Below are 21,140 nucleotides of genomic sequence, written 5' to 3'. Positions count from 1 at the left end.
CAGACATTAAACTCATTAAAAAGAAGTAAAAGAATTCCTGGGACCCAGGGGCAAGTGGGCCAATAAAGAGTTTAAAGGTTGTGGAACATGCATTCCTCTATCAGGAGGCCATATCCACTAAAGAACTAACAGTGTTCTAGGTTTAATAGGAAAGCACAAGGATAAAGAAAGCATCATAGCCAAAAAAAAAAAAAAATGTTTCCCAGATTTCCTCATTACAAGTATCCCTCATGGAAGAAGTTCAGCTAATTAAGTGCTGGGATTTACGAAACCACTAGAAATGTGAGCCAAAGCTAGATTTTCCTAGTTTCGACTCACGATTGACTTTGTTTTTTGCTGTAGAAGATTGGTTTAAATATATATATATATATCAATAAATGACATTATGGGTAAAAAAAAGAAAAAAGAGTTGAAAAAAATTAAAAGTAATAACAAAACATCATATTTTTAACAATGTCCTACCACCTTTCTGTTTGGTGTCTTACTGTGTTCCCAGGAACTCTTTTCTGTCCCTTTGCCATAAAAAACTCAGGGAAAGAGGAGACAGGGGACCAATCTAGTACCTGCAAGGGAAAATATGAAGCAAATGTCACTGTGGTTGTGGTCTAGGAGAAACTATAAAGATGACTGTTTCCAAACAGGAAAACTATGATTCTGATGTGTTTCCCTTGCAGACATAATATTTTCCAGAAATCCAAGACTGGTGTATTCTAGTAAAATCAGCTGTCTGTCAGGTGCTTATGTTACATTTGTCAGTTATTCCATTTCCCTCCTCAATTCCCTCAGCTAAGAATGATGTGGAACAAGCTTAATTAAAAACAAATACAATACTACCAGAATTTGGATGGGCCAAAAGTAGGAAAGTAAAAGAAGAAATGTGATAGGAAAAAGTAGGAGCAATTAAGTTGAAGGTAGTTAAGCTGGAAATCACTATCCTGAGAGTAAGAAAGTGCCTGTTTTAGAGATTGAGATGTAACAACAAACTGATCTGTGAGTGAAGACAGAAGCAAATTCACCTTTAAGTGTAGCTCAACCCTTAGAGAAATGTCCTTCAAGACAGTTTTTCATGGTTGTTATGTTCTGGAACATTCTGCAAGAAAAATGCAACATGTAACTCCTGTGAGAACACACGCTCAGTGAGAAGTTACTCCACTGACCACAGTGGAATTGGAGGAATGTACTTTTTGTCAGCATTCATGTTTATAATATATAATGTCAGTTTAAAAATGAATTTTGATTTGAATTTCTTAGTCTCAAAAGTTTAATGACTCTAGGAGGCTGTCAGTCATAGTGTGAGTGACTATGTAAAAGCCGAGGAAAGGGCAGGGGGAATGAAGATATTTTAATAATTCTTAATATGTCTTAACAACCAAAAGCAATTAGATCCCAGCCTAATAAACAGCAATTACAACAACAAAATGTTCCGATGTTAGGCTGCTTTCTTGTTTCCATTAAGAAACCAATCCATTTCAATAGCTCAACAGAATCTAGTCTTCTCTGTTTATCACAGTTTAACACAGACAGCACACTGGCAATTAAATATTGCTCAGATAATTATACAGTGCAGTTCACATTCAAAGGGTCCATAACCTTCGCTTTTTTTTCATAAGCAGAATTCTTTCCTCATTGAGTATTCTTTAATTAGTGGGTCCTCTGTAAAGAAAATTGCTGCTACTTAGGTGTCTCCGTTAAGATATGTTTGTGTTTGTAAATTGTTCCCTTCTCACCCTCTTCCTTATTCAGAACACCTGGAAACACAGTTTGCTATTTCTTTTTATTCCAAATAACATTCAACACCAACTTTTACACAAAGCCTTTAACCAGCTGGATTCCAGACTTCTATTTACCCTTTATTCATATTGAGACTCATCTCTTTGCACCCAGGCCTCATAGGAGAAGAGAAAACCCTCACTAGGCACAGAAAGAAAATTCAAATGCAGACTTAAATGTTCCCCTTTCTTTCTAGAATTATGTCTCTATACGTGGGAACAGGGGCATTTTAAAGAAAGTGTACTTACAAAAAAAACTGAAACTCAGACACCACAGTACATGCTTCTGGTTGCCTGTGTGCACTCTATTCTATTGCTCCCAGTAGAATAGAATAAAGAGAAGAAAAGATGCTTTTAAGGAATCTTGATTCCTGTGGTATGTACAGAGTCCAATTATTATAGCAAGAAAGAAATCCCCTGCCTGCCATGTGTGGACCCTTCACAGCATTTCAATCTAAGACAAACATTCAGTCCTTTGTTCTGCTGTACAGGCCTGTGTATTCATCACTAATCCTAAGCACTTTATATAAAAGGCTTAGCTATAAATAGGTTTAGGCCTGAGCCATTGCTCATAAAGATACCACTTCTATGTGTTCTTCATTCTTGCTTGGAGGTTTATCATCACAGTCTGGGAGCTGCCACATTATTTAGAGCTGGTATACAATCTGATTTCTTCTCTACATTTTCCATGACTCCCAAGGCTCCAGGATACATTTTTCGATTTACATTTAAGGAGTTGCTGACTCCAAGGTTTCCAATATTTCTGCAGTATTTTTCTATTAATAAATGTTAAATACTCCTAGCTGATAAGATGCATGAGTTAATTTTGGCCTACCAACACATTGCATACCCTGACCCAGAGAAAGAGTCATAATCAGATATATTTTACTTGATTCAAGTTGTTCAAAACTGTAACCCATAGTTCTTCCTATGACACTTGGTCCTGGAAATTCTTAATTACCTATTGTGCAATGAATTGCAGCAAAAGACTCAAACTCAGCAAAAGACTCAACTGGAATTTGAAGATTAATCATATCACAAGACCACTTGATTGGACATCATCTGAGAGTTGAAACAGCTAGGTGTGGGATAGTTAAGCCCTTCAAATCAGAGGAGTTTTGCTTATTTTGTAAGATATAAAGGATTTAAAAGATATAAAGATTTAAAGCAAAACAAGATGAATAACTAAACAATTTAGCTCTATTTGAGAAAAATGTCATACAAAGAGACCTGGAGTCTAGAGCTCTCTGTTCACTGGCATATGAGAGTCCATTCCTCTGCATTAGCCTATCCTATGTGCCTAGCTAACAGAAGAAGTGCAAACATGCTCTAGCAGTAATTTTGTAAATATCAAAACAACAACAACAAACTTACCACAAAGCACAATAATTAAAAAATTAAAAAAAAAAAAAAAAAGAGAGATGGAGGGCAAGATCTTAAAGGTACTGCTAAGCAAGCAGCACCATGAGTCAGGGAGTAGCTGGACAGAGGAAACCAGAAAATGACATGGTCATTTAGATGGTCAACTCAGACTGTGAGCCTGAGTGGCAGAGAGAGTCAGCCACATCAGTTTTGGTGGAGAAAGTTGGGGAAATGGGAAATAAGCAAAAGAGAAAAGCTCATTTCCCTGTCTCATTTTAGACAAGTCTAGTTTAAGAAAACAGGGGCACATTATTTTGACTTTGTATTTTAGATTTCTTATAATATTTTCTTAGGATTTGATCTTGTTTTATGTGCAGTAACTTCTATTCCATTTTCCTAGTACTTGCAGTCTTTTGTAGCTTAATTTTAATCTCTGTTCATAGTTGCTCCCATTGTTGACTGATTTCTTTCACTGCAAATAGCATTAAATGTTCATATGTCTTTTCAGTTTTTCATTTCTATTAGACAAAGCACCTTAACTAAAAGAGCAAATATGACTCTGCTCAAACAAAATCCAGTGAATCATTCAGGAAATGCTATGAATGTCATTTATCTTCTGGAAGTATTTACACCAAATTAAATAGGGCTGATTTGTGAGCACCACCTCGAACCACATATCCTACCCTAATGACCGTTTCATACATTAAAATTAAGAGATGCCTAGATGCCTACTTTCCTATTACATCTCTTTAATTTTAACCGCTCATTTTTATTTTTATTATTTATTTTCAGAAAAATTTCCCCTAAAACTATGGCTACCTGAAGAAAACTTATCATCAAGAGAATGGTTGCTTCCTATTATTCTATTGTTCCTATTTTTATTTGTAGAATAAATTTACCGAAGTAGCTTATGCTTTCTGCCCTCTACTCAGAGGACTTCATCCATATTGGATATTATGAACTGCCGTGGATCTATGAAGTAGCTGATAGAACAAAAAATCTTTTTGACTTAAGTGCAGAACAGTATTGTAGTAGCAAAAATCCAAGAAAGTTCATTTCAGATCTGTATGGCACATATCATCAACTCAGACAGCAGCTGGCAGTTATATTAAGTTCCATATTGGCCATATCATCGGTGGGTTACACTCAGTCACAGGCATACCAAGTAAGTTTTGTGATGATTTTTTCAGCCATATAGCTTTTTCACTTTTTGTAACAAAGGTGTTTTTGTTTTTTTTTTCAAAAGGAATGCTGTCAAGATGTTATTTATGATAGTCACATCAGTGAAAAGAAATGCCCTTTACCTCTGGCTTTTTAGAATTAGGGAAGGGAGTTTGTCTTTTAGCCAATGAAGAACATCTGGTCTCACTTTGCAATGAATGTATTAAATCCATCTTTTTCCTTTCCTAGATGTATTAATTTGAAAAGGAGTGGACATAAATCATTCTTGATGCCACAGAGCTCTAGCTGCATTCATTCTAGAAATCACAGAAAGTGTTTAGAAAAGTATTTTATAGGGATGTGCTATTACAGCGATCACAGCCTTTTCAGCATCTGCAGTGACTCTTGCAAGTCAGGCTACAATCTAGGACAGTCAGCAGAAAACTGATCACAGGTGGGATCCTGATGGATAACACTCTATTGCCCTAGATTTTCATATTATTATATTTTCATATTATTATATTATATATTTATATTTTTATGCCCCTAAATTTTCATATTATTCTCTATAGTAGGAATGAGATTTGGACCTGGAATATGTCTTTTGGTTATGTTATCTTTGCAATGTATTTTTGTGTCTGAAGATATTATAAGCAAAGTAGGTCACACGGCACTGAAAACTTTCCTGATTGTCTTCATCTACTGTAGTGACTTTAGTTTTGCATTTTAAAAAAGAAAAAATAAGAAAGCAGAATCTAGGAAATGCATTTGTGAATGTTTATTTGCACTGTATTTCAGTATTATGGGTTATTTTGTTCCTAAAGAAAATTATAAGAACAAAGGAACAATTATATCTGCCAATGAACATATAAGTATGCAGATATGTAATAGGTGAGTATTTTGTTCATAGAAGGATATGTTTATTTTCAGGCTAATAAAATATTTACATGAGGCATTTATAATTCCTCTTCTACTGATAATATTTAATTAACTCCAGATAATGAATTGACTGTTTTCTGTGAGACTACATCTCAGTATTTTGCAAACAGCACTAGTGCTCTTCATAAGTCCCAACATTAACTTGTGTTTTCCATTTCACGGCTGGAAAATTTGATACAATTGCTGGAGCACCAGTCATAGCTCTTAAAAGCAAGGGACTAAGACTATTACTTAAAACACAGCCAGGGTTCACTGTCCATATGTGTGCAATTTTGTTTTGAGTTAAGTCATGTACTTGAGGGGAGTTCTGATGGGAAGGTGGGAGGAGGAACTGTTTCACCTACCTACTTACATTAAGGAGTTTAAGGGCTTCTTATAAGTAACCATATAGAAAGACACTGACAATATTCTTCAGTCTCTAAGAGCTTTAACTCAACCCATTACAATACTGTAAAAAAGATTTTGAAGGGCTTTCCGTTGAAAGTTGTTCAAAATGAATGGGAACGGTTACAAATATGCTGATATTTAGGGCAACTTTACAAAGGGATTGAAATCCATCCTTTTAAATTACGCTCACTAGTTTCTGAATATAAGCCTTTGTTCCCTCTATCTGCACATATATGTGAGGTTCTCAGCATAAACCCAGACTGCAAGCAGCACTGCTTTGTGAAGAACTTCATGCTCCTAAATTGTTAAGTGCACTTTGAAAAACACATTCTTACTCATCTGCACCCACAGAAGTTGGAATATTTATGAATAGCTAGTGAGGTTTCTGTACAAAGATGTAACTTCTGATGAAGTAAAAAAAATACATAAAATAAAATAAAAATAAAAATAAAAATAAAGGTCAGAAACAAAGAAGCAAATTTAGAAGATGACTAGTTTGTCTTTTGTGTTGTGCTGTATTTTCTGAGGCTACTAATCCTTAAAACAAATGATGATTAGAATAATTTGAAAGGCCATTCTCCAACTTCTACACCTCTAAATGTTCCCTGAGTCGATCCCATCTCACAGGGATCAGCCCTGTATCAGCTCTGAACCTTGGCACAGCTTTCTTCCTTCTAATGGCAGGATGAAGGGAAGTGCAGACCCCTGGAAGTAACAAAGTTGGAAGGAGCAGAAATAGGTGCTGATACCACTCTTGGTAAACCATTTGTTTTTAAGTGTATCCCTCAAAGTGGAAACAGGATTTTCTACTTCTGTGCAACTTCCAACCAAGAAATGAAGAGGTAAGTGATCTTTCATTTAATAGGATCAGTTTTGTTATTCTGGGATGGGGAGAGGAAGGTTGAATTTTTGTAGGATATTTGCAAGACCTGCCTTGATCAATGGGAAAAACAAAACAAAACAAAACAAACAAACAAACAATAAAACTGTCAACTACTTACATGAAGGATGGTGTTTCTGACTTCTTGTTTTCAGAAGTTTCAAGAATATTTTTTATCTTCAGAGTTTATCTTTATTTTGATGAGAAAAAATAGTTTTTTCATCAAGTCTTTAACACTCATGTCAGGATTTCCCCAAATTCCCCTTATTAAAGTTACCTCCAGGGGGAAAAAAATATATACATATATACAAGTGGAAGTCTGAATCTTCCTGTGGATGTAAACTTGCTTATTGGTCATTTCCCACCAATGGTCTTGCTTCTGCCTGAGAATAATATTTCAAGTAATAAATGCAATCCCATCTTCTGTTTCCCTTTCTGTCATTCTGTCACATCATTATTTTTGCATTTTAAAGTGTGAACATGCCACAAAAGCATATTAGAACTGATAAGCAATGAATGAATTTAGGCTGTTCTTAGTGTTTTCAAAAATTTTCATCAAAAATGTTTCTGCATTTCCTCAAAACTATAGCAGACAAAAGGACTAAAATCACTGAAAACATAATTAATGATTTATAGGTTTTAATTTAAAAATGTATTAAAAACAACCTAATTCTCCCTTGTTTTATTGTTCATTACCAGAAATATAAAGCTGTAAAGCAGCATGACATTTGCTAAGATTGATTCATTCACACATCTTTTTAATGTAATCTTAGTACTTAACATAGCGTCCACTATAACAATATTGCAGCATTTTCTACTCCCTATTGCTATGCTGTCCATGATATAAAAAAAGAAATAAAATTAAATTAAAAAAAAAAAAAGGAAAGAGAGAGAGACAACAAATATCTTGCTTTATTTTGAAACCTCCTGTTTCAGGATGCCTCATTTTCTCTAAAAATTCCATATCTACATGGTAACAGTGACACAAGAAGAATGATCATTTAGCCTGACATGGTGAATTATGTCTAAAATGTATACCTTCATCCTGTCTGCAGTATTGCTCTAATTTATTACAATGTTATACAGCAAGCTGAGACTTACCTTTCTGCAAGTTAGCAGTATTTATTTAGATTTAATCCACTACTTTTCTATCTTCAAGCCTTGAATGTGTCCTGAAAATTCCACATACCTTTGAAAGCTGTCTACTTCAGCAGGAATTAAAAGAGGCACTGAAGCACATTTATTCTGTTCTACCAAACTAAGCTATTCTTGGTTTTGGTCATTTTGTAGGTGGCTGGAGGCTATGGAGAAAGCAGTTCATCCTGTCCATCAGGTAATGCTTTATTTATATGAAAAGCATAGCACAGTAGATTGTGGAGAAGAATGAGAGACCGTACATGTATTTGTGCAAGGCCGGGCACAGATAGCAACATGGAAGCTGCACACATTTGTTTTGGGCTGCTGGGATGTGAATCAGCTCCAATTTGAAAGCCGTGTACACACGATTGTGTCTCAGCAAATATGTTTTGCAGCCATATGGTGGTATGAATCAAAATGTTCCCTCTCCAGATATCAGCAGCTTTAAGCTAGTTCAGAAACATGACCTAAATGAGGGTAGTGAGAAGGGAGGGAGGAAGAGAATGAGCATTGGAGAGAAGACTCACTACCGCATGTGCTTCTTGAAGTAATACTATTTGGAATACATGAAAAGAAGGGCTCTATCTTCTTAGATATTCCCTGCAAGTGTGTCTTGATTGCAAGCTACCCTCTTTTTGAGGCTATCCACTGTCACTTCAGACAGAATATTGGGGGGGGGTGGGGGTGGGGGGGTGGGAACGACACATTTATTTGACAAGATGAAGAGAGATTAGTTAACTTATAAATTTTGACTTATCTCTCTTGTCTCTTTATATAGCTATGCTCTCTGCTGGTCCCTGTGGCTGTGAGAAACATAGCCATATATGAACTTGAGCTGCTTAAGAGAGACTTTTCACAGTCCAACATAACTTAGTACAAATAGGCCCAGGCTGCCCCCAGACTGGGAGCTGCAAAGCCTGTTCACGGGATTCCGGGTTGGGAAGCATAGGAGTTGAAATGGCTTTAGCCTGCCCTTTCCTTGCCCCCTGATTCTTCTTTTTCCTCCTATAGACAGACCACCTTTATAAGAATGTGCTGTAGATCTGTAAAATCTTTTTTTAAAGGGTTTAGCTACGGAAGCAGCTTGTTTTTTGTTTGCTTGTTTTTTAGCAAAATGAAACTGAGGCTCAAACACAGAATAAGTATTAAAGTCTACCTTTTTGGTAGATAAAATAAAATCGTCTATAAAAATTTAAATAAAATAATAATGTACAAATGATAACCTGCATAAATACAGTGCAGAAAAAAAAAAATCTTTCTTCATTCTCTCAACTCAGGCCATAGGAGTGACCCCTTTAGAAGTATGTTTTAATAGGTTTCCAATCAATGAAAGGAAGCCTTTTTTCTTACTATAATTTTTCTTCCACTAAAATAAAAGCAAAGATATGTATTTGAGCTTCATTTTCTAGATGAGATTATAAGTACAAAGCCAAACTTAAGTCTAAGTATATTCTACCTGACAGTGTTGCATAAAAGAATACAAAGGATCCAGATACTTAAAACCAGCACAAATAAATCAAATCATTTTAAAAGTCCACAATGTTCACAACCCAAAAGAAACAATATAGTCTCAGCCAAAAATGAGAAGGGCAGATATACACAAACTAAAATGCATCAAAAAAGCCATTCTTCAGTGTAACATGCAAAAATAACGTTTTAGATAAAAAGAACCATCTTTTTATATACTGAAACATCTCTCATGCTCTCTTTGCTACCACGTCTTACTTCTGATCACTTTATATTTTTTAGGGTTTTTTTAGCAAACAATATCCTTTTCTGAAAAAAATGTTTGATTTAATATTTTGCTTTCATTGCCTAAGTTCTGCTTTTAATGAACACTCTATATCAAACTAATTCCTTCCTTCAATATGGATTTTTCGTTCAGTTGAATAAACAGTGTATTTTTTTTCTTTTTTTTTGGCTAGGTTGTTTGGGTTTATAGTCTTTGGAAAAAAGGGCGGGCCACTGAGGAGGACTACAAGGATGTAGCGAGGCTGTGCAGGGAGAAAATTAGAAAGGCCAAAGCTCATCTGGAGCTCAACCTGGCTACTGCCGTTAAAGACAACAAAAAATCCTTTTACAAATATATCAACGCGAAACGGAGGACTAAGGAGAATCTCCATCCTTTACTGGATGCGAGGGGAAACCTAGTTACTAAGGATGAGGAAAAGGCTGAGGTGCTTAATGCCGCCTTTTTCCTCAGTCTTTAGCGGCAATACCGGTTGTTCTCTGGATACCCAGTGCCCTGAGCTGGCGGAAGGGGATGGGGAGCAGGATGTGGCCTTCGCTATTCATGAGGAAATGGTTGGCGACCTGCTAAGGAGCTTGGATGTGCGCAAGTCGATGGGGCCGGATGGGATGCACCCGAGGGTACTGAAAGAACTGGCGGAGGAGCTGGCCGAGCCGCTTTCCATCATTTATTGGCAGTCCTGGCTATTGGGGGAGGTCCCAGTTGACTGGCGGCTAGCCAATGTGACGCCCATCTATAAGAAGGGCCGGAGGGCAGACCCGGGTAACTATAGGCCTGTCAGTTTGACCTCAGTGCCAGGAAAGCTCATGGAGCAGATTATCTTGAGGGTCATCACGCGGCACTTGAAGGGCAAGCAGGCGATCAGGCCCAGTCAGCATGGGTTTATGAAAGGCAGGTCCTGCTTGACGAACCTGATCTCCTTCTATGACAAAGTGACGCGCTTGGTGGATGAGGGAAGGGCTGTGGATGTGGTTTACCTTGACCTCAGTAAGGCTTTTGACACCGTTCCCCACAACATTCTCCTCAAGAAACTGGCTGCTCGGGGCTTGGACTGGCGTACGCTTCGCTGGGTTAGAAACTGGCTGGATAGCCGGGCCCAGAGAGTTGTGGTGAATGGAGTCAAATCTGGTTGGAGGCTGGTCACAAGTGGTGTCCCCCAGGGCTCGGTACTGGGGCCGGTCCTCTTTAATATCTTTATCGATGATCTGGATGAGGGCATCCAGTGCACCCTCAGTAAGTTTGCAGATGACACCAAGCTAAGTGCGTGTGTCGATCTGCTCGAGGGCAGGAAGGCTCTGCAGGAGGATCTGGATAGGCTGGAGCGATGGGCTGAGGTCAACTGTATGAAGTTCAACAAGGCCAAGTGCTGGGTCCTGCACCTGGGGCGCAACAACCCCAAGCAGAGCTACAGGCTGGGAGATGAGTGGCTGGAAAGCTGCCTGGCCGAGAAGGACCTGGGAGTATTGGTTGATAGTCGGCTGAATATGAGCCAGCAGTGTGCTCAGGTGGCCAAGAAGGCCAACAGCATCCTGGCCTGTATAAGAAGCAGTGTGGCCAGCAGGTCTAGGGAAGTGATTGTGCCCCTGTACTCGGCTCTGGTGAGGCCGCACCTTGAGTACTGTGTTCAGTTTTGGGCCCCTCGCTACAGGAAGGACATGGACGTGCTCGAGCGAGTCCAGAGAAGGGCGACCAAGCTGGTGAGGGGTCTGGAGAACAAGTCTTACGAGGAGCGGCTGAGGGAGCTGGGCTTGTTCAGCCTGGAGAAGAGGAGGCTCAGGGGCGACCTTATCGCTCTCTACAGTTACCTTAAAGGAGGCTGTAGCGAGGTGGGGGTTGGTCTGTTCTCACACGTGCCTGGTGACAGGACGAGGGGGAATGGGCGAAAGTTGCGACAAGGGAGTTTTAGGTTGGATGTTAGGAAGTACTTCTTTACCGAAAGGGTTATTAAGCATTGGAACGGGCTGCCCAGGGAGGTGGTGGAGTCACCATCCCTGGAGGTCTTTAAAAGACGTTTAGATGTAGAGCTTAGCGATATGGTTTAGTGGAGTACTTAGTGTTAGGTCGGAGGTTGGACTCGATGATCTTGAGGTCTCTTCCAACCTAGAAATCTGTGTCTGTGTCTGTGTCTGTGTCTGTTTTTCCTGACTTTTTAGTATAGCTAGTGTATTACAGTAGTACCCACAACACAACATCGTAATCTCCTCTTAATGAATTTACAAGTATTTTATGCATATGTCTATTATTAGTAAAGTCATCTTATGCACTTCACTGCAATAGGTCCAAGCAGGTTCCCTGTTCATAACAAAGTATATATCTGTCTATATTTTGTCAGGTCTCTTTCCATCATTGGCTTGTGGAGACAGAGACGAAGGAGGATAGAAAGACATAAAGAAAGAGAAAATGAAAAAAGAAAGAAAAGAAAAAAAAAGAGAGAGAAAGAAAGAGAGAAAGGGAGAAAAGGAAGGAAGGAAGGAAGAAAGAAAGAGAGAGAGAAAGAAAAAGGAAGGAAGGGAGGGAGGGAGGGAGGGAGGAAGGAAGAAAGAAAGAGAGAAAGAAAAAGGAAGAAAGAAAGAAAAAGAGAGAGAAAGAGAGAAAGAAAAAGAAAGAAAGAAAGAAAGAAAGAGAAAGAAAGAAAGAAAGAAAGAAAAAGAGAAAAGGAAGGAAGGAAAGAGAAAGAAAGAAAGAAAAAAGAAAGAAAAAGAAAGAGAAGGAAAGAAAGAGGAAGGAAGGAAGGAAGGAAGGAAAGAAGAAAGGAAGGAGGAGAAAAAATGAGAGTGAGAGTGAAGGAAGGAAGATAAATGCAAAAGAAAACCTCTGTGGAAACATTCAGGATGCTATTGATATTGCACACATTCTCCCCCTAAATTTCAAATGACAATGGTACTGGTTAATGCATAATTTTAAACATCTGTTGCAGACAAGCAAAAAAAACATAGGATTTGCTGGAGAGACTGAGTTCCTAGCACCTTTCAGATTTAAAGCAGCGGAAGAAATATTGCAAGCGCACATTAGGCAACTTGTTCTTATTAAGCAACAGACTATTTTTTTCCTGACTCTTTTTCTGGATTCATATAAATAACCTATATAATGGCTGTATTTTATGGGTGGGGTTTTTTTCACCCCAGAAATGACAATGAGATCATATTAGTAATGGAGAAGACCCTGCTACCAAGAAAGGGCTGGGAAGACCATGTGTAAGCACTTAGTTTGCGGTAATGCTGCCATCCAAGTCTGAGTGCTGTATTCTGGCCTCAGACACCACCACACTTCCTCTGTAATGCAGAGGTTAGGAGGTGTACTTTATCTTGCCAGATTACATAAAATAAAGACTGCTGAAGTCAATCAAAAACTTTCTAAATGCAGATTTGAAATATGCCTGTTTCTACTGGCAAAAATCTATACTGAAAAAAAAAAGAATAGATACAGAAAATGCAAGTAATTATTTTAACATGGGAGAAGAAGTGAATCACTATATGCCATCAAATATAGGTTTTTCAATTACATATTCAGAGTTGACTTCACAAATTGTTTTCACAACTAAAGCTTATTTCCTAAAAGGGGACCAGAGACAGTATCTTTTCATACTAGCAGGCCTTCCTTAATTTCTTACCACAACTGTTAATTTCATGCTTTCTTTACAGAACCACGTGTGGGTAGATGTCACACTGCATAACACTACACTGCCACCCTTGGCCATCAAAAACCCGGAGTGCCTGGGGCTCCTCCACCAGCTGGACAGAAGCAAAGATGTCTGGATTCAGCACTACTGCATTCTGAAGGATGGCTGCTTGTACTTCTATGCCACTCTCCGCTCCACACCCGCCCAAGGTAGGGGTGACCCTGAGAGATTTCAAATAATCCTGAAAGCAGAGATGTTTCACTGCAGTTTTCCAAACAGAACTTTGACCATTATTGAAAGTTTCCTATCAGCAAACTAACACTGTTCTATGAAGACGAGCATAGGAAAACTAAACCTCTAAACTAAACTCAAACTAAACTAAACTCAACTAAACTAAACTAAACTCAAACTAACTAAAACTCAACCTCTTTTCAATAAAAGAGTCTCCTCATTACCCTCCATCTTTTCTTTTTGTCCAAAGGTCTGAAGTTTTCTTTCTGGAACAGAGCTGACCAAGATCTGTATACATTTCCTCAGGAGAATGCTCAGGGGAGCTTTAAAAAGGTCAGGGGACCTTTAGCTCAGGGGAGCTTTACTCGGCACCCGGCCTGATGGCCCCAGACGGGTCCCTGTCTCCAAGGGGAAAACGGATCCTAGGCCAGGAGCTGGCGGGGCTCATAGAGAGAGCTTTAAACTAGGCAAGAAGGGGGACGGGGCTCAAACAAGGCTTGTTGGAGCCATGCCGGGCGAAACAATGGCTAGGCTGGGGAAGAAAGCGATGGCCCAGCTGAAGTGCATCTACAGTAATGCACGCAGCATGGGTAACAAACAGGAGGAGCTGGAAGCCATAGTGCAGCAGGCAGGCTACGACTTGGTTGCCATCACGGAGACGTGGTGGGACCGCTCCCACAACTGGAGTGCTGCAATGCCTGGCTATCGGCTCTTCAGGAGGGACAGGCAGCACAGAGGGGGTGGTGGCGTGGCTCTCTACGTTAGAGAATCTTTTGATGTTGTGGAACTCCAGGCTGGAAATGATAAGGTTGAATCCCTGTGGGTTAGGATCCGCGGGAAGGCCGGCAAGGCTAGCGTCCTGGGCGGGGTCTGTTACAGACCGCCGAACCAGGATGAGGAGACGGATGAGGAGTTTTATAGGCAACTGACAGAAGTTGCAAAATCGTCGGCGCTTGTCCTCGTGGGGGACTTCAACTTCCCGGATATATCCTGGAAACACAACACGGCACAGAGAAAGCAGTCTAGGAGGTTTCTGGAGAGCGTGGGAGATAGCTTCCTGACGCAGCTGGTCAGTGAACCTACCGGGGTGGTGCCCTGCTAGACCTTCTCTTCACAAACAGAGAAGGACTGGTGGGAGATGTGGTGGTCGGAAACTGTCTTGGACAGAGTGACCACGAAATGGTAGAGTTCTCTCTGTTCTCTATTCTTGGCGAGGCCAGGAAGGGGACCAGTAAAACTGCTGTATTGGACTTCCGGAGGGCTGACTTTGAGCTGCTCAGGACACTGGTTGGCCGAGTCCCTTGGGAGGCGGTTCTGAAGGGCAGAGGAGTCCAGGAAGGCTGGGCGCTCCTCAAGAAGGAAATCTTAACGGCACAGGAGCGGTCCGTCCCCACGTGCCCAAAGACGAGCCGGCGTGGAAGAAGACCGGCCTGGCTCAACAGAGAGTTGCGGCTTGTGCTTAGCAGAAAAAAGAGGGTTTATAATCTTTGGAAAAAAGGGCGGGCCACTGAGGAGGACTACAAGGATGTAGCGAGGCTGTGCAGGGAGAAAATTAGAAAGGCCAAAGCTCATCTGGAGCTCAACCTGGCTACTGCCGTTAAAGACAACAAAAAATCCTTTTACAAATATATCAACGCGAAACGGAGGACTAAGGAGAATCTCCATCCTTTACTGGATGCGAGGGGAAACCTAGTTACTAAGGATGAGGAAAAGGCTGAGGTGCTTAATGCCGCCTTTTGCCTCAGTCTTTAGCGGCAATACCGGTTGTTCTCTGGATACCCAGTGCCCTGAGCTGGCGGAAGGGGATGGGGAGCAGGATGTGGCCTTTGCTATTCATGAGGAAATGGTTGGCGACCTGCTAAGGAGCTTGGATGTGCGCAAGTCGATGGGGCCGGATGGGATGCACCCGAGGGTACTGAAAGAACTGGCGGACGAGCTGGCCGAGCCGCTTTCCATCATTTATCGGCAGTCCTGGCTATCGGGGGAGGTCCCAGTTGACTGGCGGCTAGCCAATGTGACGCCCATCTATAAGAAGGGCCGGAGGGCAGACCCGGGTAACTATAGGCCTGTCAGTTTGACCTCAGTGCCAGGAAAGCTCATGGAGCAGATTATCTTGAGGGTCATCACGCGGCACTTGCAGGGCGAGCAGGCGATCAGGCCCAGTCAGCATGGGTTTATGAAAGGCAGGTCCTGCTTGACGAACCTGATCTCCTTCTATGACAAAGTGACGCGCTTGGTGGATGAGGGAAGGGCTGTGGATGTGGTTTACCTTGACCTCAGTAAGGCTTTTGACACCGTTCCCCACAACATTCTCCTCAAGAAACTGGCTGCTCGGGGCTTGGACTGGCGTACGCTTCGCTGGGTTAGAAACTGGCTGGATAGCCGGGCCCAGAGAGTTGTGGTGAATGGAGTCAAATCTGGTTGGAGGCTGGTCACAAGTGGTGTCCCCCAGGGCTCGGTACTGGGGCCGGTCCTCTTTAATATCTTTATCGATGATCTGGATGAGGGCGTCCAGTGCACCCTCAGTAAGTTTGCAGATGACACCAAGCTAAGTGCGTGTGTCGATCTGCTCCAGGGCAGGAAGGCTCTGCAGGAGGATCTGGATAGGCTGGAGCGATGGGCTGAGGTCAACTGTATGAAGTTCAACAAGGCCAAGTGCCGGGTCCTGCACCTGGGGCGCAACAACCCCAAGCAGAGCTACAGGCTGGGAGATGAGTGGTTGGAAAGCTGCCTGGCCGAGAAGGACCTGGGAGTATTGGTTGATAGTCGGCTGAATATGAGCCAGCAGTGTGCTCAGGTGGCCAAGAAGGCCAACAGCATCCTGTCCTGTATAAGAAGCAGTGTGGCCAGCAGGTCTAGGGAGGTGATTGTCCCCCTGTACTCGGCTCTGGTGAGGCCGCACCTCGAGTACTGTGTTCAGTTTTGGGCCCCTCGCTACAGGAAGGACATGGACGTGCTCGAGCGAGTCCAGAGAAGGGCGACCAAGCTGGTGAGGGGTCTGGAGAACAAGTCTTACGAGGAGCGGCTGAGGGAGCTGGGCTTGTTCAGCCTGGAGAAGAGGAGGCTCAGGGGCGACCTTATCGCTCTCTACAGTTACCTTAAAGGAAGCTGTAGTGAGGTGGGGGTTGGTCTGTTCTCCCACGTGCCTGGTGACAGGACGAGGGGGAATGGGCGAAAGTTGCGACAGGGGAGTTTTAGGTTGGATGTTAGGAAGTACTTCTTTACCGAAAGGGTTATTAAGCATTGGAACGGGCTGCCCAGGGAGGTGGTGGAGTCGCCATCCCTGGAGGTCTTTAAAAGACGTTCAGATGTAGAGCTTAGTGATATGGTTTAGTGGAGTACTTAGTGTTAGGTCGGAGGTTGGACTCGATGATCTTGAGGTCTCTTCCAACCTAGAAATCTGTGTCTGTGTCTGTGTGTCTGTCTGTCTAATGTATCAGCAACAGAAGTCACCCTCCCAAAACACTTCACAGTGGCTTGACTCCATCCTACTAATGGCAGTCTGCCACAAGCTGACTACTGAGTGTTAGATAACATCCTCAGAGGAAGGGCCATTGTAACCTGTGGTTGTTTTTTCTGCCATTACCAGGCTTTCACACAGCCTTGGCAAAGGCAGTCCTCCCACTGACAGGCAAAACTTCCCTCCTACAGCAGAGGTCGGTGCTGCAGGGTTTGGCATATCTCTTTGCAGCTAAGCTGAAAAGCCATGGAGCTGTCTAGCAGTTCTCAGAGGAGGAGGGTGCCTGGCCACTCCATGAAAGCAGCAACATGACGAGGTTACCGGGCATCAGTCACAAGCAGCCCTGAAGCTGATTTTCAGGCAGCTGAGTTTCATGCACTCAAGAGAGCCTGCAGGCACAACCCTGTGAAAATTCATTGAAATTAAAAAAAAAAAAAAAAAAGGGAAAAAAGCTTTCCAAGGCAGAAGGGTATTAGTCAGGACCTGTAAATGCACTCTCCCTGTCCTAAGGAAGCTGGCAGACAAAGAATCAGAAAGGAAACGCTGTTGTACTTTTGCTTACTAGACAGCTAAAGGGTTTTTTCTTTGGGTTTATGTTATTCTCCAAACAATAAGACAAGAGGCTTTCCACTTTATATCACTTACATAGCACCTTTCATCTGCAAAAGGCCATACATGTGAAAGGACCAGTAATTTCCACAGGACACTGGTGGTATGCCGAGAGTTAAGCAATGAATTAGTGGAAAGGCAAAAATTAAGGATTACGTATTTATGACATCCAAGCCTATGCTCCTACTGCTAAATTTGTCATTTTGGTGTTTAAATATTCTACTACATACAATTTCTTCTGTACAGTAGTGTTTTCTCTCTTGTTATTGCCACTCTTGTTTTTTTCTAATTTCACTATAGATTCTCACTCCTCCATATCATTTTCAATGCTGTAGCATTAATTTGTTGCTCTTGTCATTAAATGTGAGAACTGAAAAAAAAAAATACTGACCATCAGCTCCATAGGTCTTTTGGCTATTCACCATATATGTACAAATATGCACCATTGTTGTCAGGTGACATCTGAAAAACAAAATAGCAGCTAAAATGAAAATGTGTCAAATTCTGTGTAATGCCTTTCCTTCACAGCTGGCTGGCATGGCCTATAATGGCATTCCAGCTACTTATGTTAAATAAGGAGAACCAGTGCTGACTCCAGGATTCTTTTAAACTTTGAAATTTATATCCCTTTAATTTTTAAAGAAAGAGAAAAGCACATCAAAAGCTAGAAGAAATATTTTGCCACTTCATATTCAAAGACAAGCTAAATAAAACTATACCGCTGATTGTATGCTGGACAAAGTGGATGACTGCAAGTTGGGAAGATTGTACTAAATACAGTCACTGTGCTGGAACTACACATACAAACAAAATTATACTATATTGACAGTATATAGACATCACTCTATGATGCTAATACTGCTTCTATTTATGTCTTTAGCTCATATTTCACTGATTTTAATGAACTAAAATATAGACCATTTTAATTTGTGTGCATAAAATGTCTAAAGTACCTGACAGATAAAACAATATTTTCAAGTTTAACTTGAATCAGTTGCTATAATTAACCAACTAAAATCAAACCTCTGAATCTTGGATGTTCATACAGTTCTGAGGACAAGAGTTTAGCACAAAAGAAATTCACTGCAGTACAAATGTAGCTATTCTCAAAATTCACATCCGTAATCCTTTTCAGTCTTAACTTTTAATATGGCATAACTTCAGTATAACTTTTAGTACGTCCATACTTCAGATCATGTCACTTTCTCACTAAACCAACATCCTTTTTTTATAGTCATATTCATACTTGCTGATTTTAGGGACATGAATGGACTTTTATGTCTTTATATTCCCATTATCACTCTCAAGTTGGCACTGGCAAAACAGAATGAGCTGGAGTAAGTTTTCATAATGTGACAGAACTGTTTCTTAAGTTCCAGTAACTAGACAGATACATTTGTGCCAAAACATCTGGGAGCAGGAGTATTAACCAAGAGAAAATTCAGTTTGTAACAACAAAAAGGTTTATCGCCTGTACACCGCTTTTCATCCAAAGAAGCGTAGACCTTTCCTGAAGCAGACCAGGGGCAGAGCTGAAAACTGAGCTTACTGAACTCCCATTAAATTCTACACCAAGCAGCAGAGGGAAAATAATAATAATAAAATATAAATATATATATATATGTATATGTGCGTTAAAAAAACAGGGGTTCTGATTTTGAACAGGAACTTGATCAAGAGATTTTGTAGAAAGATCAAGCATGAAGCTCCACAGTATTTACAGATCAATTTTCAGAATAAAACCAAAAGGTCATATTTTTCATATTTTACTTGTAAATTCTGCATAATTCCATGGAAACGCCCAACACAGTTCTTCTGAAAATTAATTTTTCAAAAATCATCAGTATGCATGTAATGGGCAGCAGTTTCATTAATGGCATGTTCAATACACATGATGCATATTATTTTTTCTGACCAGGTGGCCTCTACCTCCAGGGATATATTGTGAGTGAACAGTCTCTAGGCTCCAAAAGATCTGTAATTGAACTCAAACCTCCATCTGAAGAGTTTAAAACTTTCTACTTATGTGCAGAGAACGTTAACGAAAACAAAAGGTAAACCAAGGGTTTTTTTTTGTTTGTTTTTGTTTTTCTTTTTTTTGCCAGACTGCAGGAAAGTGGGAACACTGTAGCTTGGGAAGATCTGTTGACAACTTTTAATTCTGTTTTCACTTGTTCCCTCAGATTTCCCTTTAATTCTAGCTTTAGTCACACTGCAGTACAACGTGCTGGCACATGTGTCATCAATTCTGTTACTGTCAATGCTGAAACTACAGAAGAGCTGGATTGCAGAGGTTCAGAAATAGGTGAATAAGGTGCCTTTCACAATGTTGTGGGGGTGATTACACTAAACTGAAAAGCTATGGCACCTTCTCATTAGAGAAGCTCAAACTAATGTAATGTATATCCTCCTCATTCCCAAGGATGATTTACTTCCAACAACGATCATTAGAATTAAAATTGAAAATTGGCCTATGAAATCATGTTCTGAAGGTGAATCCTGTCATCACAATCCAGCCAAATTCTACAGCTGTCAGTGGGAGTTCTGCTTGTGTAAAGCCTTCTAATTACAGGATTGGATTTTAATTTAATGAACAGAGGACAAAGCTATTCCGTATGCTGGAAACTGGTGTTAAGATGCACTGCTGTTATAGTCAACTCCTTTGTCTCCTGCTTCTCTACAATCAATATGCACAGTAATGTCTGCATAAACACAATTTATAAAGACGTTTCACAGGATATAAAAGTGCATGCATAACACTGATCACAGACAGTTGGTCTTTCCTTTCTTCTAGGTGGATTACAGCTTTGAAAGCATCTATTAATAAATGGTTGCCCCTACACCAGGCAATCCAAGATTTCATGAACAGACCACTGGAGGAGACAAGGATGTGAGAAGGAAGCTCATTTTCCCCCTCAATTTCTGTTTTCCATTAAAAACTTCATGTTATGTCTTTTGACCCATCTCAAAAGATGTTCTAGCAGCAGGTAATCTTTAGTATTGCTATACATTCATATGTTTTGCAAGCTTTAGTAAATAAAATTAAAGCAATATTGCCTTCTTTGTGGCTATCTTTATTTTATGCTTCTTTTCAGTTTTAGGGTTCATAGGCCGTGCATAACACTGCTTTGGCTTTGAAGCCATAAAGTGACGTTGAATTTATCTGATGCAACCAAAAGAGAAAGCACTATATTTCAATTATTTCGTATTACCTGATGTCTTATATCTGCATCACTTTTTATTTGCAAATGCACCCTTTGCAAAGACTTCTGCTTTTTCCATTCCAAAGCTTCATACGTAGGTTTGCCTTTAGGTTTATAGATGGTGTGAGGCCCAAGGTTGGAATAGGACAGGCTGACTGAGTTGCTAAAAACTACATGCCATTACAGTATGCCTGGAGGAATGGAATAAATTTTTATGATATGGATGAATACCTTTGTTCTTGTGCATTCTATATTAACATAAATTTTAATTTAAAAGTGGTTTGGATTTGGCCATCTGGCAGCACAGCACTGCAAATTTATGGAGAGAAATCAAGAATCAAAGACACTGTTTCCTCTAGAATTATCAGAAAGAAACAGCACCATAAATCTCTTACAAGGATATCAGAGTTAGACATATGTGGTCATTGCAGCTGATCATATACACTGTGTTCTACATTATTTTCTAACATTAAAATAATTCTTCCTATGAAAAAATCTGTGTGTTTTTTCCAAGCTTTCCAAAATACTAACTCAAATAAAATAGTAAAAGGTTAGTTCCATTTATTTATTGAAACTATGTACAAACTAAATATCTCATCCTAAGAAATTTACAATTTAGTGCTGCAGCAAAGT

At 40.4% G+C, this 21,140-nt stretch overlaps 1 protein-coding gene across 1 annotated transcript in view; it reads left to right on the top strand.

Moving 5' to 3' along the window:
- LOC118260087 (uncharacterized) overlaps positions 1-20,235 on the top strand; it is a 30,775-nt gene extending 10,540 nt beyond the window's left edge. The window contains exons 5-9 of the mRNA XM_035570076.2: positions 6,303-6,460; positions 7,789-7,831; positions 13,027-13,213; positions 19,223-19,358; positions 20,099-20,235. Coding sequence (XP_035425969.2) covers positions 6,303-6,460; positions 7,789-7,831; positions 13,027-13,213; positions 19,223-19,358; positions 20,099-20,198 — 624 coding nt within the window. The 3' untranslated portion in view covers positions 20,199-20,235. The remainder of the gene's footprint in view (positions 1-6,302; positions 6,461-7,788; positions 7,832-13,026; positions 13,214-19,222; positions 19,359-20,098) is intronic.
- The last annotated feature ends 905 nt before the right edge of the window (positions 20,236-21,140 follow it).

The sequence above is a fragment of the Cygnus atratus genome, chromosome Z (assembly GCF_013377495.2).
Source record: "Cygnus atratus isolate AKBS03 ecotype Queensland, Australia chromosome Z, CAtr_DNAZoo_HiC_assembly, whole genome shotgun sequence".
NCBI classification, from domain to species: domain Eukaryota; kingdom Metazoa; phylum Chordata; class Aves; order Anseriformes; family Anatidae; genus Cygnus; species Cygnus atratus.
This window is presented reverse-complemented; position numbering and strand designations above follow the sequence as displayed.